The 24659-nt window shown below is 45.1% G+C and overlaps 1 protein-coding gene across 1 annotated transcript; it reads right to left on the reverse strand.

Moving 5' to 3' along the window:
- Window positions 1-902: 902 nt before the first annotated feature.
- Window positions 903-8979, reverse strand: LOC120928497 (odorant receptor 131-2-like). Its single transcript, XM_040339592.1, has 2 exons — window positions 8755-8979; window positions 903-1910 (listed from the first exon to the last, which is right to left on the reverse strand). The coding sequence occupies exon 2, from the start codon at window positions 1831-1833 to the stop codon at window positions 943-945; it is 891 nt and encodes a 296-aa protein (XP_040195526.1). The 5' UTR covers window positions 1834-1910; window positions 8755-8979; the 3' UTR covers window positions 903-942.
- Between the last annotated feature and the right edge of the window lie 15680 nt (window positions 8980-24659).

Here is a 24659-nt window from a genome sequence, read left to right on the forward strand (position 1 = left end):
CTGGGGGCATTTCGAGTCGAAATGCCGCTTCACGTATGCAAATTAACACTTACGGAGATCCACAAAGCTTTTCAGCTTCGTTTTTTCTCCGTAAGTATTAGTTTGCAATCGTAAAATTAGGGCTGCTTTTACAAGGCCTAAACTGTTTAGGCCTTGTAAAAGTAGACCCTTCTATCCCGCGTCGCCGTCTTTTTTTTTTCAAATTTTTTTTTTCCCTGCCGCAACTCGTATTTTTTTTTTTTTACGCCCGTCGCGATTCTCAAAACCCGGCGCAACGTAAAACCGCGCTTAGCACGTCTGGAAAATGACGTCGTGAGCATGCGCAGTACGGCCGGCGAGGGAGCACGCCTAATTTAAATGGGACTCGCCCCATTTGAATAGGAACGCCTTGCGCCGGCCGGATTTAAGTTACACAGCCGAAAATTTCTAGGTAAGTGCTTTGTGGATCGGGCACTTAGGTAGAAATTTTCCGGCCGTGTAACTTAAATAGAAAAAGTTACGTTGCGCCGGGTTTTTGTGGATCTGGCCCTTTGTTCCTGTGTTTGAACAAACAGTTTTATGTTTCTTACCATCCTACACCGATGTCTCATCAAAGGGTCGGGTGGGCTAAGGGATCTTGGATCACGCTGGTACCGGGCAAGGGAACATTATAAGGGAAGACTTATATGGCGGACAAGCAATTTTTACTGATACCCCTAGGCAAAATTAGAGTTTAATCCTTGCAGTTTGAGGGAAGACCCATTACAAGGGTAGTTTCTTTCAAATTTCCAGAGTTTGCCAAATATTTTAAATATTACACAAATGACAAAGGATGAAAAGAACCGTAGCAGATGAAGTCAAGGCCATGAAAACCAAGGGACAGATTTTTTTTTCATATCTGCATTGCTCTTTGTAGTATACTATCTGTTTTATTTTGTTTATTAAGACCAAATCAAGACAAGCTTACAATTTTATCTTTGTTAAAGACTTCTTAATAAGTTCCCTCAAATATTTATCCCGGATCCCATAGATGACTGGACTGAGGAACCTTGGCACACAACTGAAAAAAAAGAAGTTGAACCCGGGTAAAAATATGGCTTGACTGGCAGGCAAAGCTTCAGTGAATGTCGACAATAAAGACATTGTGCATAGGAGTAGCTGAAAGGTGTGGAGCAAGATGGTTTTCTTGGCTTTGGAGGCATTAGAAGACTGTGAGCTAACTCTATGAGCAACCATCGAGATCTTGACGTATGTGAAAAATATGATAATGGCCACCGAAGCAAAACACAAAGCAAAACTAAGGGACCTTAAAACATATTGAAATGGATTCACAAACAGGTTTTCCCTTCTACATATGATAGAAATATTAACTGTAGTTCTATATGATGAAGCCATAAGACCTAAGTCAGCAGCATTTGGAATCATCAGTGCTGCACATATGAGGGTAAAAGCCACATTGGCTCTTTGTGGGGTGCACAGGTCCTTGTGTCGTAATGGGTGACATATGGCTATGTATTTTTCTAGTGCCATGGCTGCCAGGGTGGTTGGGGTCACTCGAAAAGACAAGAATGAAACTGTGTTCAAAATGTAGCAAACCGGTATGGGCATGTACAGAAGATAAATTGCACATAGCATCAAAAAGAAACCAGACAGGAGAAAAAACGTGTCATTCACAAGCATGTAGACAAAGAGGACATAACGAGCATTCTCCCGGAGTTGTGGACTGGTGAAGAAGATGTTGAATACCACAACGATGAAGTACAAGAAGAAGCAAAGACAAACAGTGATCAAAGATATAAAAGTCACGTGAATGTAACTGGCAATGTTGTTGCTTGTGGAGGTCAGCTGAACCATGTTGCTTTGAAGAAGCAAGGAGCTTGCCCGTGGAAGAAAGTCTTGAGCCTGCCTTGATTTTTTGGAATCCCACAACTCTATGCAAAAATAAAAAAGAGATTCTGAATTGGAGTGAGCATGACCTTAATTTAAAGCCCAGTTCAACTTTCTGTTTAAATCAGCTAAATACAATCAAAACCAAAAGGTGGAAAAAGCCTACAGTTTGTTTATTTTTTAAAAGCAAATAAATCGAGAATAGAAAAACCTGTATTGACTGCAAGCAGCAGAGTGTGACTTTTTCTCTCCATGGGGAATTACTGGTTTCTCTATAGAGGTTTGACATGACTCTTGCTAAGCCAGACCTACAGACCATTTTGGGTCTACGACTGATGTGATTACTATGAGGAGTGAGAACCCCATGGACCCTTGGCTGAAGATTGATCACCATGAGCTGGAGCGTCTGGCTTTTCTTGCAGTCAGTGCGCTGTTTCAAATGTCTTAGATGGCCTTCAGTGCAGGAGGAGGCTTTGATACGGAGAAGAAAATCTGTCTGTCCTCTTACAACATAGACCTGATCATATTTATTAAAATGAACAAATCATGGATTACCAGTGACTACACAACTTCTGCTGCTGATGCTACAGACTAACATTTTAAGGGTCAACCGGATCAGGGCTCAAGTCCTGCGGGAACGCGTGGGAACGGAGTTCCTGCACTTTTTTTACAGCAGGAACTCAGTTCCCTTTACAGGACTAGAGCAGCCGGGCCACCCGGGCCAATCCTTCACTAAGCGGCGATGCCCAGCTCGAGTCACTGTCAGGGGCAGGCGAACCTTCTTTCTAAATCCCGCGATAACTTGCGGCAGACCTCCGCAATGTCTCCTGGGAACAATGACAAAAGCTCCCAGGAGACATTGCGGCATCGAGGAAGTGACGGAATACCGCACACTACCTGATGAATCCATATACAGGAAGCGGCCAGTAACATAAAGGATTACAAAGGTACAGTGGATCTAAAAAAAAAAAACATGCGGTTTAGTAATTATGCATATGAGCGTATCATTTTTTTTTTTTTTGGTGGGGGAGTGGATCTTGGGTGGGAGTTCCCACACTTTTTTCCCCAGGACTTGACCCCTGAACCGGATGAAAAAAAAATTGATGCCTACCACCATTACCAGCACTTACCACCTATCCTGATCTTAAAGTTTGCAATCTGTTCCATTAGTCTAGTTCTATCATGCCTCTCATAAATAATTTTGCCTATTGTCTCTCAATTAACACATTCTAAGTTGTATTAAAAAAAAAAAAGAAAAAATCTGCTTCATCTCTCCCTCTTAAATTGTGACCTAACCAAGCTGCTTGTGCAGTGTCCAGCCACTATAAAATATTTTAGGCAATTTTCTCTCATATAATACAGTCTAATTAGTATTTCAATCCAATATACCAATGTACCAATATACTATTAATTTTCCTCTGTTGCAGAAAAATAAAAGCTTCCAATGATATTTAGAACAAGTCCTTACCTCGGCTCTGGTGTGTTCCATAGACTTGAGACGTGAAAACTGTTAGGACACAGGAAGGAGTTCGCCAGGCTCATCCTTCTTAGAAACCACTCCGATGTCTCCTACCCCTCTCTGCCATTCCTTCCACTGGCTTCCACTCATCCAACAAATTAAATTCAGGATACTAACAACAACATACAAAGCCATCCACAACTCTGCCCCAGCTACATCACTAGCCTAGTATCAAAATGCCAGCCAAATCATTCTCTTCATTCCTCCCAACACCTCCCGCTCTCTAGTTCTTTTGTCACCTCCTCTCATGCTTGCCTCCAGCTCCAGGACTTCTCCAGAACCTCTGGAACTCCCTATCCCAATCTGTATGACTATTTACCACTCTGTCCACTTTCTGACGCTCCTTGAAAAACGCATTGCTTCAGAGAGGCCTATCTGGCCCCCACCTAACAACTGTACATTTGTTTTCTCTATCAGCCCATCTCCCACAACTATTATCTTTTGTATCTCTTGACCCTCCCTCTTAGATAGTAAGCTCTAACGAGCAAGGCCCTCTGATTCCTACTGTATTAAAGTGTTCCTAAACCCCCACCAGTAAAATCAGTCTGTATGTGCAGTAAACCATGCTTGTTAAACTCAATGTGGAACCTGTTAGTCCTCCACATTGTGTAAAAAGGTTGTTTGATCCTGTCTTCTTTGATCTTCCCATTCATCCACTGTCTCCAATCCATATCCTGATAGAACAGAGGAGGGGCACTCTGAACATGCTCAAACTGGTGTGTATTGCTATAGAGCATGGGTCTTCAAACTACGGCCCTCCAGGTGTTCAGGAACTACAATTTCCATCATGCCTAGTCATGTCTGTGAATGTCAGAGTATTACAATGCCTCATGGGATTTGTAGTTCCGCAACAGCTGGAGGGCCGTAGTTTGAGGATCCCTGCTATAGAGTCTATTGTTTTTTGGGAGGGTGCATGTGATCAGCACTGTCCAGACAGAGGGTCAGAGGTCCTGCAGCTTTATAGGACAGTCAGAGGAGAATGAAAACTCCTCCTACAAGCTTTAACTAGACACTGATAGAAGTCATAAGACTGCTACATACTGCTGATGAGAAAAGGTATTTAGCAGTTCATATATGCTAAAATAATTGAATTTCCATGTTCCGTGTACTGTGGGAGACCAGATATAGTATATGCAGAGTAACACTTTAAACTGTATTGTAATTGTACCGTCTGCCCTCATGTTCTAAAGTGTTGCTGTCAGAATCCTGGGTAAAAAGCCTGGTGCACAGCCAAGCAAGCACACTCCATGCACATCTTATAGAACCCTGATGTCTCCATAAAGAGAACCTGTAGTCTGCCCAGTGCTATCACATAGGGGGCTTATCAGCCCCCTTGTGATAGCAATAAAGTTGGTTGCAAAAAAAAAATGAATAAAATAAATACAGGATTTGTTGAAAATGTAAATATAATAAATAATCATAAATAAAAAATAAAACACCCTTGTTGCCCAGCACACACGTGGGAACACACATAAGAACATACGTGCAATTGTGTATGGGCATGGTTGAGCCACACAAGTGATAGATTGCAAGTATGCCAGAGTAAGAGCAATAAAGGAGCAATACAGTAAGTGACCTAGAATTATGAGCTGTAAAGGCAATACCTATTTACATTACGTCCCCTAATTTTGTGGACACATGGGGCCAGATTCATGAACAATGGTGCAGATTTGCACCGGCGTGGTGCATCATTTTTAGACTACACCGGTCCAGCACGGAGAGGCAGTTAGGTGATTCAAGAAACTTTTTTTGTCTACGATGCCCCAGCGGGGCGGATTTTAGACGGCGTAAGGCGGGGTAAGGCCAACTGGGAGTCACCCTATGCTAATGAAGTGCCGACCGTGGCGCAGGGGTCACGCCGGGGCGCATCTTAGACTGCACATGCTCAGTGACATCCAGGGGTAAATGCCCCAATCTGCACATGCTCAGAACTGCGCTCCGGCGTGATCCCTGAGCTACGCCGACCCTCTACCAAAGCCCAGTCCATGAATCAGCCCAGACTTCCGCCCTGCAGGTGCAAATGTACTGAAGCTTTTTTTTTTCTAAGCTAGGTCGTTTGCATTGTGGTGGGGCAGTTATGGCTGATGAGGAATCCTCAGGTGGGCGGATGACCAATTTCAGCCCAGAGGAGAGGGCTGTAATTATTGAGGGCCTCTCCTAACATGGGGACCGCCTCTATGTGTTGTCGAGCAAGTGTTGTTGCTCAGTTCGTTTGTAACGCTGCTGCTTTAGCTGCTCTCCAGCTGACCTCTGCAAGTTTGGTGCAAAGTTACCCCTGCTTTTATGAGGTGTAACTTTGCACCGGAAATTTCAGCTCCGCTCACCGGGAGTAGCCTGCGCCGGTCAAGCTTAAGTTGATGAATCGGCCCAAAAACCTCATTTGCATATTTAAAACACAAAAACCATGGCCGCGCCAGATCCGACCAGCGTAAATCTGCGCCGAGGCGATGAAGTCTATTTGGAGGCGTAATCTGGTTCTCTGGGTAAGGCGCAGCGATCCGCCGGCGCAAATCTGCACTTACGCCGTGCATCTACCAAAAAAACTGTGTAAGTGCTTCATGAATCTGGCCCATGCAGTTTTTTGGGAATTAAATTGTGTTTGTATACACTAAAATTAATTTATAGTGTATTTTTTTCTAAAAATATAGATTTGATAAACAGTTACATACACAAATATCATTTAACAAAAAATTGCAACTACCATATTTTTATTCTACGTCTCTGTGTTCAAAAAACATATCGTGGTTAAAATGCTGATTTTAACATGTGTGCAAAAAATGAAGAAATAAAAAAAACTTCAGAGGAACCTAGCAAATAAAAAAAAAAACACAAAGGAAATGTCACTGTTCCTTAAAAAAAAAAAAACAATGGAACAAAGACTGATGTAGTATTTATAGTTCAATGTCTGGCGGTGCAAAGAAAGAGAATGGGGCCAATTTTAGGGACTTGGGGCCAGATTCACAAAAGAGATACGCCGTCGTATCTCTGTGATCCGCCCGTCCTAACTATGCGGCTGATTCATAGAATCAGTTACGCATAGATAGCCCTAAGATCCGACAGGTGTAATTGACTTACACTGTCGGATCTTAAGGATGCAATTCTAGGCTGGCCGCTAGTTGGCGAGGCCATTGCGGTCGGCGTAGAATATGCAAATGACTAGTTACAGCGATTCCCGAACGTCCGCGCTGCCCGTCGATTTAACTGTCCGTCGTTTCCGTCGAGATACGCCGTGTAAAATTAGGGTTGAGCCCTAGGTGTTCTAAGCCATGTTAAGTATGGCCGTCGTTCCCGCGTCGAAATATAAAAAATCACGTCGTTTGCGTAAGTCGTCCGTGAATGGCGCTGGACACCATTTACGTTAACGTCTAAACAAACAACATTTAGCGAAATGCACGTCAGGTAATTTTCCTGACGGAGCATGCGCAGTACGTTCGGCGCGGGAACGTGCCTAATTTAAATGGTGCCCGCCCCATTTGAATTAGGCATGCTTGCGCCGAGCGGATTTACGTTACACCGCCGCAAGTTTACAGGTAAGAGCTTTGTGAATCAGGCACTTACGCTGTAAACCTGTGGCGGTGTAACGTAAATGGGATACGTTACGCTGCCGTGGAGCAACGTAAATGTATCTGAATCTGGCCCTTGGTTTCTAGGCTGTAGAAATGCAGTGGGTAACCTGACCTAAAAATGAAAAAGAAGAGAGAAGCGGTCCGCAGTTGGTTTGATGTTTTATTCTGTTAACTATAAACAGCTGAATACGTATGCTAAAGGACGGTACACATGGGTGGTATTTGCCAGTTCAATAGCAAGTGTACGTCAGCCGATTGAAGGGCAATGACTGAAAAAGCTCTGCCGAAAGTCAGGTGGGCCGTCTCCCTGACAGAACACAATAGCTCATCAGGGGAGATCGCTGTACTAACATCCTCCTGGGCTCTTCAGCTTTTTTACGTTTGGCCCGCTGGGTTGAGCAAAAAGAAACTCTCAGTGTGTACTAGGCTTAAGAAGAGGAGGTTTGCAGCAGTGCCATGGATTTGGATAGCCGCCATGGATTTGGATAGCCTGACCTCTCTGCGGGGGGACAAACTGTCTACCTTCCTTATCCAGGGCTGGACTGAGACCAAAATTTGGCCCTGGACTTCATCCAGACCGGCCCACTTTAAATTTGCAAACAAGCACAAAACCACTAGATAAACTATGCGCAATTGTGCAAAAAAACATAAGTAGCATAACATAAGGAGTCCTCACTGACCTCTTTTATTATTTCACTTACTCTCCTCTGTATTTTTCTCACCCTTCTCACATCACTGCATGAAGTGGAGGGCGAGCTGCACGGCCATTACTTTGACAGGCTGTCACTGAAACCGGCCCACTGAGCCATCGGCCCACCGGGAAACTGCCTGTAGTCCCTATGGCCAGTACATGCCTGTCCTTATCGGAACCTCAGTGAACCACCTGATCAAACCCCCTATTCCCATTTTTTTTTTTACAGCTCTAGGGTCTTCTCTGGCTATCCTTTTTTTTTTTTTAATCAAAAGGTTTTTATTGCTCACATAACATACAGTTACAGGAAAACAAAAAGCGTGCATTTACAGGAAAACAGAAAGCAGAATGACATATTGTACCTTACATTCCATCATATACATCAGAGATCCTCAAGAGACCACAGAGTTATAACCATAAAACATTTCTCAAGTGCTATATATCTCCTGAACTCGACGGGCCCATTGCCCCCACCACCTGCCCACTCCTTCCCTCCTACCCCCTCCCCGGCCAGAAGGTCTCCCAGACGAAAAGGCAAGAAGTCTTTTCTGGCGCCCAGCAATCTGTCCTGTACTAGTTCCAAGGGGCTAAGACCAGGTGTCGCGAGCCATGGATCCCAGAGCCTAAGAAATTTCCCTGAACTCCCTCTATGTTGGTATATGTACTTTTCCATCGATAGGGTTCTGCCCATGTGTTGGACCCATGTTTTAAGAGACGGGGCTTCCCTTGACTTCCAATGCAAGAGAATGAGTTTTCTTGCCTGGAACAAAGCCCTGGCAAATGCCACCCTGGTGATCCCCTCCTCGACTACCCCCTCCAGGACGCCCAGCAGGCAATGAAGCAGCTCCAATGGAACGTTGGTCTGGAACACCGAATTCAGTGTCTTCTCTGGCTATCCTTGGGTGGAGGTTAGGTCACCAGGTAGTAGCTCAGGAGCACTATATCTATTACAGATATATGACCCTATCTCCCTCGGAAATGTAAAGTGGAAGGACAGTTACAGAAGCAGATCCTTACTACCTAAATACTCTCTAATTTCTGAAAGACATCATAGGATATTTTAGATTGATATCTTGGTGAAAAGGCCATACAAATAAATGTATTTTACTCACCCTAGTGTTGCTCATTTAATCAAGATGTTGGTGAGTATCCTTGATCCAGCTTGAAGAACTTTTTTTGGCAGTCTTATATCTGAGCTGAGCATTTATAGGCTCTCTAATCCTTAGAGTATTAATCACCGATAACCATTTAATGGGATGTTCAGGAGAGCTTTGGTTTGGGTTGACAGTTGTAAGAGCCAAGCTGGGGAATTAAATCTCAGGTCTCCCTTGTGTCACATCCACTGTGCACCAGATGTTACCTTCTTACAGAGATTCCCCAGGATATTCTACAAGATCTATCTCAACAAATTAAAAGTTTGTGAAGCTTCAACCTTCTAGTTATGGTCCCTTATCAAGCTTTGGAGGAAATATTTCGGACAAGGCATATGGAAACCCTGGAGATTCCACAGAGGACAGTGCCCAATTCTAACTTACTCACACGAGGGGTTGTGTAACTAATGAGGACCAAGATGTATATAGTATACAAAGTATGTCTTGCAGTTTAACATTAATTTCAATATATTCCTCAATAGCCTTTGCAAACCCAGGGCCATATTCTCAAAGAATTACGCCGGCGTATCAGCAGATACCCTGACGTAAGTCCGAATCTAAGGCCGTTGTATGTTTAAGTGTATTCTCAAACTGAGATACACTTAAACATGCCTAAGATACGACGGCCAGCGCCGTTGTATCTTAGGCTGCAATATCTACGCTGACCGCTAGGTGTCGTTTCCTTTGCGGTCAGCGTAGAATATGCAAATGACTAGTCACGCCGATTCACGAACGTACGCTTGCCCGTCGTAGTGTTTTTACGTTGTTTCCGTAAGCGATACGCGGCGTAAAGATAAACATGCCCCCTAGGTGGCGTACTCAATGTTAAGTATGGCCGTCGTTCCCGCGTCGCAATTTGAAAATTTAACGTCGTTTGCGTAAGTCGTCTGTGAATGGCGCTGGACGCCATTTACGTTACCGTCAAAACAAATGACGTCCGTGCGACGTCATTTAGCGCAATGCACGTCGGGTAATTTACCCGACGGAGCATGCGCAGTACGATCGGCGCAGGAGCGCGCCTAATTTAAATGATCCACGCCCCCTACCAGGATCATTTGAATTAGGAGTGCTTGCGCGGGTGGACTTTACGCTACGCCGCCGCAAGTTTACAGGTAAGTGGTTTGGGAATCAGGCACTTGCCCGTTAAACCTGCGGCGGAGTAACGCAAAGGAGATACGTTACGCCGCCGGATATCTAAGAGAATCTGGCCCCCAGTGACTCTTATATTTAGACAATAGTTGCTTCTCTTGAAGTGCCACTACATGCTTATATTAGGGTGACCACATTTCCAAACCCTCTCTCGCCTTTCCCCAAAAAAAGGTGAGGAGGGGGCGGGGGGAAATGTAATTTTGGGGTTGATGTGCCACCAGATGCAGTGCCGCTGTCACTCCCTCTGCATGAGCCACATGTGTAGAAGGAAAGGAGTGGCATCACTAGCTGGAGAGTGAAGAACACATCAGTCCCTGCTGCTTGCCGCTGGGTGCCGGAGAAGGAGGAGGTGCCGAGGTGGGTGGGGACAGCAGTGCTGCACTAGGCGCAGGCCTCGCTCCCGGTCTCACTGTCTGAGAGTAAATTGTCACTGGTTGCAAGATGCCAGGCAGCGCCGGCCCTAGCAACCAGTTCCGGAAATGTAGTTATTTGTTTGTAGGGGGTGGCTGTGTCCTCTATTTCATTCCGGGACATTGTATTGTTCCAAAATGAAAGTGCCCGGGACCTGGGGCAATCCGGGACAAGTGGTCACCCTAGCTTATATACCTGTGTCAAGCTGGGCCCAGCTGGGCTATTCAGGTTTGGCTTGGTGGGTGGCATGCGGGGGAGGACTTTAAGGGGGTGATTTGGTGGTATTGTCCTCTTGGTCACTGTTCTTTCTACAGCTGATAGCCAGCTGAGGTTCTCTTCAACTTGAGAAGTGTTCTTTCTGTGGGTTTTTTGTAGCCATACAAATAAGGTGTGTTTTTATTTTTTGTAGCCATTCAAAGAAAGTGAATTACAGTATTATATTAATAAAATATCATTAACAAAAATACATACTGTATACTGTACATGCCTCTCCCTCCACTGCTTCCCTACAATAAGAATAGGCTGCCATACTAGAGCTACACAGTTCAATACATTTTGTGGGACATCTCATGTATGTGCCTATGAATGATGTGCTGCTGAATACACCTGGGTTAAGTTCAAACAGGGTTTGGCAAATATGTATAAAGTTCTGGTGCCAAATCCAAACCCCCATAAGCCAATCAGAGCCAAATGTTTAAAATCAGTTCTGTTGATTTTCTTAGCTAATATCAAGGGATTGACAATCAAAATGGCATGGGGCAATGGGCACTGTCGTCCTGGGGACATTTTACAAAGTAAAAAATATTTTTTATGTGCCCTGACCCTGCCTGTGTACACAACCTAATACAAACAGCCAGCAAAATTACAGTTCACATCTGCTTTATTCAGTTTGTAAACAAATGGTCAAGGATATTGTAACGGTATGGCCCGTGGGACCCAGAGGCTCTTGAAGGATGCGGGGTACTCCTGTTTCAGCTTCACCAATGACTCTTGGGTCTAGGGTCATCCTATGTCCACTAGGGGAATAGGATGACTGAGAACTGATATCTTGGATTGTTTTAGCATGGGACAGTAATCCACAATATACTCAAGAATGTCTAGAAGAACTAACCCAACAGGTCAATAATAGTGTGATTGCATTCTATTGTCTATTGTTTTAATTAAGCCTGGCTCCTAAGATATTTTATGGTGCTATGCTAATTGACACGGTATTGTGTGAAAGTCTATTGATGATAATATGTGATGTGACTTAGCACCCTCTAAAGGTCAGACGTCTGACTTATGTTTGCTAAAGAAATGTGTATTGAATAAAAGGTGAAAAGAGCCGGAGTCATGACGTCTGCCATGTCAGCTATAGTAATTAACTCATGTAGACCTGGCACCAGAAGGTTTGTCTAAGATGTGGATTGAGGGGGGCTCGTTAGGACCCATTGTGGGATGTTGTGTTATGGGTTGTGTTATTGTCCCTTTGATTACTGCAGCATGCTTTGTGGTTGCTAACTGTATAAAAACCTGAGTTTTACCATTAAAAGATCTATCCGTTTGGAACCAGAGACAGAGCTGTGTGTGTCTCGTTTTCTGGGGGAAATCTATATGTATCCTGTCTGCTGGATTGTGGAGTGTCGATAAGCTGTCGTGGGTTGGTGGAATGGAATATCGTAACGGCGTTAACCCCTGACCATTACAGATTCCATTCATCTATACAAGACCCTTATCTTGGATTAGAGTCTGATATAGTTACTAAAAAAGTTGAAAAAAAAACCCCATGGGTTCCCCCCTAATTAATGCCAGGCCCTCCTGGAGACCCCAATCAATAATCAGGATAGAAAAAAAGCATGGGGTATGCGTATGCCCCAAATACATACCAAATCTTTATCTGAGCAAAAAGGACAGTTATATGATGTATAATAATGAATATATTGGGCTCCTGTGGAAATGTAGATATTTGGGTGTTTTTCCAAATGCTCAAAACTCCAAAGTTCAATCCAAAGACACCAAACCTTAAACTTGTCCCTAGTGCCTATGTAGCAGTAAGAGAGGTCCTGCCTTTCCTTTTAGGCTTTTGCAAATTGATACTGCAGATGTATGTAGCACCCTCTAGTGCAGTGGTTCTCAACCTTCTAGTGCCGTGACCCCTTGATAAAATTTCTCAAGCTGTGGGGACCCCTAACAGTAAAATTATTTTGTAGCGTGTGTTGTCGGCACCCAAGGCAAGACAAGTAATTTGTGCCCCTAACCCATGGACATTTAGCGCTCCCCGAGTCTCTTCCACTCAGGGTATTAAATCCCATTATGCTACATTTTAGGATGTACCAGTTTTTCTCTTTGTTATCCTTTCTTTCCCTTTTATCTCTCTATCCTAATTTTTATTTTTTTCCCATCACTCTCTCTAGCCATCTTTCTTGTTGTTTATAGCAACTATAATCGCAGGTAGTGTTACTCACTGTGTCTCCGACTTTGTGGTGTCCCGCAGCAGTGACACCTATGCCTTAACCAGTCAGCTGACTTCTAGTCTCTGTGAAGAGACTGAGTGGGCAGCCTCAGACTCCAGGGACAGCCCTGCTGGGCGGCTGCAAAAAGGCTAGGAGAGCGGTGCAGGCTTTAGGAACAGCCCAGAATTAAGTGACCCCTGGCAAATCATCATTTGACCCCCAGGTTGGGAACCACTGCTCTAGTGTGTGCTACTGGAAGCGTAGTGCATGTAAAAGCATTTGTCTGGCTCTGGGATAAACCTGAGGGACTGAATGGGGTTAGGGTTATTAGAGGCCAGGGCTGGATGACTCATCCAGGCAGCTCTCTGGTGCCTCCCCCTGGTATCTGGAAAGTTGGAGAACATTCTAAAACTAGTGGGTGGAGGTGAGGAGAAGCTGTCTTGAATATTAAATCCCCAGGAGTGGGCCTGGCAGGGGACTGGGGAAAATCATAAATAGACATGGACCATGTCAGCAAGGGAGTTCAGGTGGAAGATGGAGAAGCAGTACTGAGGGAGGCAGTCGGTGGCCCTTGAGGGACCCCTTACCATGGGGTTTACCTCAGGCTGGGAGCTCAGGAAAGCTGGCCTGAAAGGATCCCACCACAGGAGGCAGTTGGAGGAATTCATGCCAGAGAGGCAGCGGGAAGGAACAAGCAGAGGCAATGGGACAAGACAAGGGTAGAGACTGTCAGCTGTAATAGTGCTCTCTTAAAGACCACTGTGATGGAACCGCTTGGCACCTCCTGATTAGGTGCTTCCAATCAGTACCTCCTACCCTCCAAACAGTTCCGATTCGACTGAGAGCTAATACCAGCCCTTTTTACCGCAAACATTTTACACAAACAAGATGTAAGCTAAATGCCAAAGGAATTACTTTTTTATTGAAACTTAGATGCATACTTTATACCCCACAGGAGGATATAACCCCCCGATCATATAACCCTAACAATACAAACTGTAAACAGGAATATAATTACCATAGCTAAACGACAACAAACCTATAATATAAATATTAAGGTAATTAACCAACTAGCCACCCAGACAATGTTGTGATTAATCAGAGATCTCATTCCAGGCCAGACTGCCCAACACCAAGGTCACAACAAAGTACATTACACATTATCATAAGTAAAAACACATAACATCCCACAATATTTTCCTAGCAGACAGACAGAAACAATAGGCGAGTTAATTTGCAAGACACGTATGAGGCACACCATGGGAGAGACCTACCTAAAATAAAAAAAATATAGCTCGAGACCCCAGACAGGTGGCTTGAGCTGATGATATTAACATCTGCTATGAGTCTCACAGTATGAAGCAGTCATTGTTGGTAATGGGGCATCTTGGTCCTAAATATGGATCCTGGGCCTAGATTCCCAGAATCTGTGTGTGTGGAGATATGGACTTAAATCAGAAACAATACCACTCCAAGGGTCCCCCAGGCATACAACTCCCAAAGTGTAGTGTTCCTTTAAAAGCTAGGGCCCATAGTCGGAAGGCAATAGGCTAGCCTGCAGTCCCCTCTAAAAGCCTCTGTCCCAGTTTAGTTTGCCACAACTGTGGTGTGCCAAGTCTTCATCTAACCTTGCCCCGGGGATTCTCCATGTGTGTATGCCAGTCAGGTCAAGACTGGTGCAGAGAGTCAGTCGGGAGGGCTGGGAGGAAGAGCAGCCAGGCATGGCTGGTGGCAGCCAGGTGGGCTAGCATTCTGCAGGCAAGTGGAACTGGGATCAGGGGCCACAGGGACGCAGTAGAAGAGATGTTTAGCTGTTTGCTCCATTTGTGCTACTTTTATCAAGAGACTATAGCCTTGTACACACGATCAGTCCATCCGATGAGAACGGTCTGAAGGACCGGTGTCATCGGTTAACCGATGAAGCTGACTGATGGTCCGTCGCGCCTACACACCATTGGTTAATTAACCGATCGTGTCAGAACGCGGACACGTAAACCACGTACGACGGCACTATAAAGGGGAAGTTCAAATCCAATGGCGCCACCCTTGGGGCTGCTTTAACTGATTTTGTGTTAGTAAAAGACGATTTGCGCTTTTCTGTCTGTTACAGCGTGATGAATGTGCTATCTCCAAAACGAACGCTAGTTTTACAAGAACGAGCGCTCCTGTCCCCTCATTTAGTCTGAGCATGCGTGGATTTTTAACCGATGGTCGTGCGTACTAACGATCGGTTTTGACCTAACGGTTAGGCGTCCATCGGTTAAATTTTAAAGCAAGTTCCTATTTTTTTAACCGAAGGTTAAATAACCTATGGGGCCCACACACGATCGGTTTTGACCGATGAAAACGGTCCTTCAGACCGTTGTCCTCTGGCTATCCTATCGTGTGTACGAGGCCTAAGAGTTCTTGCCTCTAATATGCCTTTGCTGAACTGGTGTCTCTCATCTTCCTCTTGACAATACCCCACAGATTCTCTATGGGGTTTAGGTCAGGCAAGTTTGATGACCAATCATGAAGAGTGATACCATAAAAAATTAAACTAGGTATTGGTACTTTTGGCAGTGTGGGCAGATGCCATGTCCTGCTGGAAAATGAAATCCGCATCTCCATTAAGCTGGTCAGCAGAGGAAAGCATGAAGTGCTCTAGAATTTCCTGTTAGAGGTCTGCACTGACTTTGGACTTTATAAAACACAGTGGACCAACACCAGGAGATGACATGGCTCCCCAAATCATCACTGACTGTGGAAACTTCACACTGGACCTCATTCAACTTGGATTCTGTGCCTCTCCACTCTTCCTCCAGACTCTAGGACCTTGATTTCCAAATAAAATGCAAAATTAAAGCAGTGGTTCCCCCTAAAACAAATTTCTAACAATACATTCGTAAGACAGCTTACACTGCGGGTAGGCTGGCTTTTGTTTTGTTTTTTTAGTACATACCTCGATATCGCCATTTCGTCCCTTGGCGGTGGGCGTTCCTAGTTGATTGACGTTCCTCCGACGGGCGCATACTGCGCGTCACGACTTTCTGATAGAAGCCGAACGTCATTGCGCAGGCGCCATATAGAGTCGGCTCTATACGGCGCCTGCGCAGCGACGTTCGGCTTCTTTCGGAAAGTCGTGACGTCACATTTGTGCCCGTCGGAGGAACGTCAATCAACTAGGAACGCCCACCGCCAAGGGACGAAATGACGATATCGAGGTATGTACTAAAAAAACAAAACAAAAGCCAGCCTACCCGCAGTGTAAGCTGTCTTACGAATGTATTGTTAGAAATTTGTTTTAGGGGGAACCACCCCTTTAACTTTCACTCAAAAAGAGGACTTTGGACCACTGAGGAACAGTCTAGTCCCTTTTCTCCTTAGCCCAGGTAAGATGCTTCTGACATTGTCTCGGGTTCAGGAGTGGCTTGACACAAGGAATGCGAAAGTTGTAGCCCATGTCTGTGTGTGGTGGCTCTTGAAGCACTGACACCAGCCATAGTCCACTCCTTGTGAATCGCCCAAAAAATTTTGAATGGCCCATCACAGTCCTCTCAAGGCTGCGGTTATCCCTTTTGTTTGTGCACCTTTTTCTACCACACTTTTTCCTTCCACTCACCTTTTCAATAAAATGCTTGTATACAGCATCCAGCTTCTTTAGCAATGACCTTTTGTGACTTGCTCACCTTGTGGAGGGTGTCAATGACTGTCTTCTGGACAACTGCCTTGTCAGAAGCCTTCCCCATGATTGTGTAACCTACTAAACCAGACTGAGAGACCATTTAAAGGCTCAGGAAACCTCTACAGGTGTTTTGAGTTAATTATCTGAGTAGAGTGTGACACCTTGGGGGTTATTTAGGAAAGGCAAATCCACTTTGCACTACAAGTACAAAGCGCACTTGAAATTTCGCTGAAAGTGCACTTGGAAGTGCAGTCGCTGTGGATCCGAAGGGGAAATGCAAGGAAAATACAAAAACAGCATTTTAGCTTGCACATGATTGGATAATAAAATCAGCAGCGCTTCCCCTCATTTCAGACCTACCCCTAATGCCCTGTACACACGATCGGTCCATCCGATGAGAATGGACCGTTTTTATCGGTTAACCGATGAAGCTGACTGATGGTTAGTCGCGCCTACACACCATCGGTTAAAAAAACGATCGTGTCAGAACGCAGTCACGTAAACCACGTACAACGGCACTATAAAGGGGAAGGTCAAATCCAATGGCGCCACTCTTGGGGCTGCTTTTGCTGATTCCGTGTTACCGCGTGTTAGTAAAAGTTTGGTTAGAACTGATTCGCGATTTTCAGTCTCCGTGCTTTGCAGAGCGTTTTCTCGGGTTCAGTTTGTGCTTGTGGGTTCGTATCTGTCTTTCAGTGCTTGCAGTCAGGTCGTATCTGTTTTGCAGTGTGTTCCTGTCCGCTCGATTTCTGTTTTTCAGTTCGTTCTTTACAGGCCTTGCTGTACCTGGTTGCTTTCTGTTTTAAGTGTTCTACCATCATACAAGTGATGCAGAAGGTCTATATTAAGGTAAGTTGTCTCCTTTCACATCACAATCTATGGGGTAGATTCAGGAACAATTTCCGCCGGTGTAGACTGAGATGCGCGGCGTAAATGCCAATTTGCGCCGGCGTATCTCCGCGCCGTATTCAGCAAACAATATTACGCCGTAACGTAGATTTTTTTTTTCGTTTGGACCTTTCCACGCCGGTGCGGCGTGGGCGCCTATTTACGCTGGTCTGAACTAGCGCGGCCCTGGTTTTTCTATTTTAAATATGCAAATGAGGGAGTTGGTCCGATTCAGCAAATTACGAATTGCCGGCGCAGGCTACTCCCGGTGCGTGTAACTCTGGTTTGCAGCGGAAAGTTACCCTTTATAAAGCAGGGGTAACTTTACACCAAACTTGCAGAGGTCAGCTGGAGAGCAGCTAAAGCAGCAGCGTTACAAACGACCTGAGCAACAACACTTGCTGGACAACACATAGAGGCGGTCCCCATGTTGGGAGAGGCCCTCAATAATTACAGCCCTCTCCTCTGGGCTGAAATTGGTCATCCGCCCACCTGAGAATTCCTCATCAGCCATAACTGCCCCACCACAATGCAAACCACCTAGCTTGGAAAAAAAAAGCTTCAGTACATTTGCACCTGCAGGGCGGAAGTCTGGGCTGATTCATGGACTGGGCTTTGGTAGTGGGTCGGCGGAGCTCAGGGACCACGCCGGGGCGCAGTTCTGAGCATGTGCAGATTGGGGCATTTACCCCTGGATGTCACTGAGCATGTGCGGTCTAAGATGCGCCCCGGCGTGACCCCTGCGCCACGCTCCCCGCTTCATTAGCATAGGGAGCCACCCATTTTATTCTACGCCGCCTTACGCCGTGTAAAATCCGCCACGCCGGGGCAAGAGACAGGAAAAAAGTTTCCTGAATCACTAGCATGCCTCTCTGCGCTGCTCCGGCGCAGTGTAAAAAAGATGCACTGCGCCGGACCAAAGATCCGCTGATGTTCCTGAATCTGGCCCACTGTCTTTAATGTATGCTAATGTCTTGTATTTCTTGCATCATTCCCTAATTACCATGATTGTAATATGCTGTGAATGTCCCCTTTGTCCCCATGCATGTTGTTAGCTTTGAATGATCCATTTTTGGCCTACATGCATATTTCCCTTCACTAACCTGTCCAGCATGCTATCCTAGGCCCAAACACACCTAGCCTAGTCTGTTTCCAACTTGTTTTTTGTCTGCTCCATTGTAGTTTTGCCCCCCCTCCTTAAAATGTTTAATGGCCTATCAGAGGGGTGAGGAGTCTGATAAGTGGGCCTATTTTAGTTTTGGCATGAAATTCTCACTCCACTAATAAATGTTATACTGATGTTGGACAAGGATGTCTTTTGTATTGTGATTGCAATGTTTATGTGCCAAAGTACAAATTTTTATTTTTGTTTGACTTCACAGTTTCCTTTCATGCCACGGGAATGGCAGACTGTGGCTTCCCAATTGGCCCAGTGGTGGGACTTCTCTAATAACTGCGGAGGGGCAAGAGATGGAAAACACGTCTGCATAGTGCCGCCACCCCGTTCGGGGTTATTCTATTTCAACTACAAAGGTTTTCATAGTATTGTGTTGATGGTGGTGGTGTCGCCACAGTACGAGTTTTTGTATGTGGACGTGGGGAAGAACGGCCGGATGTCCAACGGCGGAGTATTTGCGCAGACGGAGTTTGCTCAACGTCTCCAGACTGGTGGCCTGGCCCTGCCACGGGATGAAGACAATGTGGAGGGACTCCCTTTTGTGTTTGTCGCGGATGAAGCTTTCGGGCTTGGACCACACCGCATGAGGCCCTTTCCCCAAAGGACACTCACCCCGGAGAGGAGGGTTTTTAATTTCCGGCTGGCCAGAGCCCAAAGGGTTGTCGAGAATGCCTTGGGGATAATGGCCAGCCGGTTCCGCCTGTTCCAGACAGCCATACACATAGCGGAATATAAACTGAACACTGTCATTTTTACCTGCTGCATTTTTCATAATTATTAGCGCAGGCATTCAGAGACCTACCTTTCCAACATTGGGCCTGAGGCCAGACAATCATCTGAGAACCTGACTGGCCTGGACACTGGCTGTACTAGCTTGGCCCCCCGAGCTGCTCGAGATGCCCGTGATAGATATGTTGAGTACTTCACGGGTAGGGGGGCCATTGCCATGCTAGACCATAGTACTTAAAAAAAAAAAAAGACTGAGGCGCATGTCCCAGCTGGAGGAGGAGTGTCTGCAGGTCATTAGGGAGGCAGCTTCCAACATGAGGGCCCCCCTTAACTCTGTTGAGGGCTACAGCACCTACCTTGCTGACCAACTGCAAAAAAATTATGAGTGACAACGGGCCCTGGCAGAGGATATTTTTGCTTCTGTGAATCAGAGGGAAAGAAGGGGCCTGCTGACTGAGAACACACAACTCAGTGACCCGGCCCAGTCTCCTCCTCCTGCTGCCACATTCTCACCACCTGCAAGGGGTCGTGGAAGGAAGGCTGCAAGGAAGACCAGAAAGTGAATCCGTGACTTCAAGCTGATCTGCCAGAAAACGAAGGTTGTTGTTGTAGTACCACAGCTTGGGGTCATGTATGACATCTGCTGCTTCTGATTTCTGGGATTTGGGGAGCACATTGTGACCCAAATTAGAGGGACTCCTCATGTTATTGATTTTGTTGTTGATCATGGTGGAATGTGCCTTTGGGCCCAAAGTCTGCATAGATTTGGCTGAGTGCTCAATTGTTGCCCTTCATGTTAAAAAATTTTGGATCCAGAATAAATGGAGATTTTATTTAAGTTAAATACTTGTCTATTGTGTTTTTCTGGTGAATAGCCATAAAACATTTCAGAAATACAATGTGTAATTAACAAAGGACACAACCTCCTTGAGGGGGGGGGGATAAAAATGTTGTGGTGATAACTTGATCTTAAAAAAAGAAAAAACATTTTTGTGATAACTTGATAAAAAAACAAAAAAAGGAAATTTAACAAAAAATAAAAAAGATGTGGAACTATGAATAAAAATAATAAAAAGAACTATGCAGGGGTCTGCAATTAATAGATCGTCGAACGACAAGACAAGCCCAGAGCCTGATGAGGAAACGACGCGATCAAGGAGGAGATACAAGGCATCTAACATGTCCTTTGCGGAAATGGCGGACATGTTGAGAAAATCAGATCATGATGGCAAGCATGGGCCGTACACCCACCCTGATCTAAGGAAGGACAAAATCATGAAGAAAGTTGTCAAAAGTCTGAAGAGACATTTTGTCAGGACCTGGGCTTGAACCTGGGACCTCTTCTGTGTCTGGCATTGACTCTTCCCACTGAGCTATCTGTGATGCTGGACAGTTCTCTGCCTGATCTGCTAGATAAACCTATCTGATCCATTAGACTACTCTGCTTGGTGTCTTGATTGCTGTTGAACCTAGAACCTTGAACCCCTTGCTCCTCCCATGAACTTCCTATAAAAGCCTTGTCTCAGCACTTCCTCTTTGCCTTGCTGTTGTCGTTCCTGCTGCCATCTGTACCTGCAACCACCCATGTTTGACCCTTGGCCTGTTCCTGGACTACTCTACTGCCTGATCCCAATCTGCAACCACCCGTTTTTGACCCTCGGCCTGTTCTTTGACTACTCTTCTGCTTGATCCCAACCTTCAGCCACTCGTGATTGATTCCTTGGCTTGTTTACTGAGCACGCTGCTGTTTCATCCTTGTCTGTTTATCCGCTATTGGACCCCGGCTTGCTCACACCCTGGTGGGGCAAACTTGAGGACTGTGACCTGGTACTAGCTTGCAGATAAATCCATCTCCACCATCAGGAGCTCTGGGGGAAACCAGCAAGTACTTAGACTCCGCACCTCAGGAGAGCCTGTGTCATCTGCCAGAAGTGACAGCCTGTATGCCTGTCCTGCCACTGCTATTGCAATTGGTCTTCAAGCCCGACGCCTGATCATGGCACAATTTGGGGTGAAAAGATCAAAGGAGCAGCTTAGAAAGAGGTGGTCTGACCTCAAACTGAGGGAGTCGGAGCAGTTAAGGAGTATTAAGAGAATACTTGAAAAAAGTAAGTACTTCTCCTTTGTCCCTATTATTGTATTTCAGAACTTGCATGTTGCTCCATGTTGTTGCTTTTTACTATTGAACCTTAGAAAATGTCATCTTAAAAAATTGAGTGGGCACAGTAATCGGTCGTTACAGACACATCGTTCGCCCACTACATACAATGTTTTTGGAAGATACAGGGTAAAAAAGAATTTAGACATGCCTGTTTGCATTCCATAAATGTTATTACATTGTTGTCTAGATGATGTGTTTGTAACTAGAATGAAATGCAAACTTGAATCAGTGTAAAGGAGAGGACACTCAGCAGATGTTTACACATCTTCACTCAGGAGCACTAGTGTGGGCCACCAGTACAACCTTTTTAGGGTGTCCCACACAGGTGCTCCAGTGGATACTTGGGGTGTCTACATGTGTGAAACTTGTCCCAAAAGGGTGAGTAGTCAAGATTTGGGTTTGGAAAAATAATGTCTTTAGCTTGTAACGCTGCCCAAACAGACACTTGTACCCCACTTCCAAGCAATGTTTCATATTCCTATTTTTGCCCTCAAATATCTGTGTGCTTTTGTTTCATTCTCATAGGGGAGAGAAGACTGGGAGGACACCACTCCATGGCGCCCAGGAACCCCACACCTCAGAGAGAACACCAACCTGAGCAAGAACCCCAAACCCAGGATGTGGAGGAAGGAGAAGTTGAAATTGTCACCACAACAGGTCAGTGTCTGTCACCACAGCTTCAGGTAAGAGATGTAGGCCTGCAGATTTATAATACTACTTTTTAAAAAATTTTTAGGGGATGAACATGTTGTTGAAGAAAGGCCTCGTTTCTCAAGTGCTAGTGCCCAAAGAATCATCCAACAAATAATGGCGTGTAGTAGGGAAATGGACGTCATAAAGAAAAAGATGAAGGTGATGGAGCAAACATTTAAGGACATCATTGATGTTTTGGGGCGAATAGAATAAAACTCTCCCTTTTAAAAAAAAAAAAAAAGTGCACTCTTTCAAACAAGCCAAAATTTGAAGATGCACACAGTGGGTCAACATGTGCTATCTGCCATCCATGTACTTGTTTTGTGGGTGCAACCCCTTCCTCACAACTCAAGTAGGTGAAAGGAAGAAGAGGTTGCACTCCCAAAACACATCAATTGATCACCCATGATGGCAGATAGCACATGTTGACAATAGGGAAATTTTAAATCTCAAATAATTGTGTGCATCTTCAAATTTTGGCTTGTTCAGGGGTGACAACAACCCATCTTATGAAGGGCAGATAGACATTTTTCTAAAACTAGAATGTCTGAGATATTGCCTAGGTTTACAATATTTTATTTTCGGGTATGTTATTGAGAGTTTTGTATTTTCTTTAAAAAAAACATGCCTGTTTATGGCAAACAAAACAAAACAAAATAATAATACCCCTAAAAATGTTCTAAAGACCATGTGTGAATGTGCACAGAGTAAAAATTTGGAACAACAAAGTGTGGCTTCTTTTTTTATCAAATCCGCTATAACCTTTTTGGTGTTTAGTTTTGGTGTTACCAGTGAAATGGTTGTTATTTCCTAAGGTACACTTGGAAAAACTAGGAGACAGCTATAAGAAACACAAGCAATACATCAAAAATTAAATTTAGGCAGATTTGTTTATTTTTTTAAAAGGTTAGAGATTGCCTGGCATAGGAATGGCCCCCCTACCGGTGAAATATTCCAAATATTGCTGCCGAACTGCACGGCCGCTTTGGGGGAACAAGCCAGGATGGCCAGATTCTAGGCCCGGCAGGGTATTCTCTGCTGAAAGCCCGGCCTCACCAATTGTGGCCATATAAGTTGGCGAAAGTCTACGCAAAAAAATTGTGGAGAATGCAGCAGCAAAACACTGTGTAGTTTATTTTATACTCCGCCATGTGTATGGAAGTAAAAAATAGGCGGAATCGGCTGGCCATTATCCCAAAGGCATTCTCCACAACTCTACGGCTCTGGCCAGCCGGTAATTCAATATCCTCCTCTCTGGGGTGAGGGTCCTCTGGGGGAATGGCCTCAGGAGATGCGGTCCCAGTCCAAAGGCTTCATCAGCCAGAAACACAAAGGGGAGTCCTTCTACATTCTCAGCATCCGGTGGCAATGCAAGATCATCACTCTGGAGACGAAGAGCAACAAGAAGAGAGGCGCCTCTAAGAGTAGACGTTGGATAAACACTTTAATTAGGATATAGTATATGCACTCACATTCAGGTGTGTAAAAACAAGCATATCAATTTCCAAATGAATTCAGGGTGACCACTTCTACAACCTGCTTCCTGAATCCAAGCAGCTGCGGCGGCGCTCGCTGGGCTGGTATCACTCCATCAGGTGGAAGCCGGCATCTGGAAGAACTCAGCGTCAGACCGAGGCTTGAGAAGCAAAGCACGGATGGCAGCAGGTTGGCGTCACCTGGTAATGGACGCTTTTCCTGAGCTGGCGCGCTGCGATGGTAAGGCACTCCTTTTTCAACAACAGACTGATGGAGACGAAGAGCAAATTCCATCTGGCTGAAGGCTCCCTCATCCGACATCCGGTCGTTCTTCCCCACATCAACATAGAGGAATTCATACTGTGCTGACACCACCGCCATCAACACAATGCTATCAAACCCCTTGTAGTTAAAGTAATAAGAACCCGAACGGGGTGATGGCATAATGCGGACGTGCTTCCTGTCGATTGCCCCTCCGCAGTTGGGGAAGTCCCACCGCGTGGCAAACTCGGATGCCACAGCACGCCAATCCTGTGGCGTGGAAGGAAGCTGTGGAGTCAAACAAGATAAAAACAAAGTACTTTTGTACATAACATTGCTAGTAGATTATACAAAAAGATTATTGGCCAACATCATTATAACATTTATTTTAGGGATTATTTTAAGACAAAAATAGAAGGCCCAATTATCAGATTCAGGGGGGGCTAGATGAGTTTGGGACCCAAAAAACACTTAGAATTTAATGTGAACATAAAAATTACAGCATGCATGGGGACAAAGGGGACATTTACAGCATATTACAATCATGGTAATTAGGATAAAAAAAATTACAATATATTAGCAAGCATTAAATACATATAATGTGATGTTAAAGGAGAAAACTTACCTTCATATAGTCCTTCTGCAGGACTTGGATGATGGCAGAACAGGTGTCTGGGATAACGAGTCCCAGAGCCTGGGGGGAGATGCCTGTCGTGAACTTTAGGTCCTGCAGACTTCTCCCTGTCGCCAGGTATCGCAACGTAGTGACTAGCCTCTGCTCAGCTGTGATGGCTTCCCCCATAAAGGTGTCCTGCCTGGTGATAT

This window comes from Rana temporaria, chromosome 2 (assembly GCF_905171775.1).
Source record: "Rana temporaria chromosome 2, aRanTem1.1, whole genome shotgun sequence".
NCBI classification, from domain to species: Eukaryota; Metazoa; Chordata; class Amphibia; order Anura; family Ranidae; genus Rana; species Rana temporaria.

What these genes read in the sequence shown, in the direction of transcription:
- LOC120928497 (XM_040339592.1), bottom strand. Translation starts at nt 1,833, where the DNA reads ATGGTTCAGCTGACCTCCACAAGCAACAACATTGCCAGTTACATTCAC.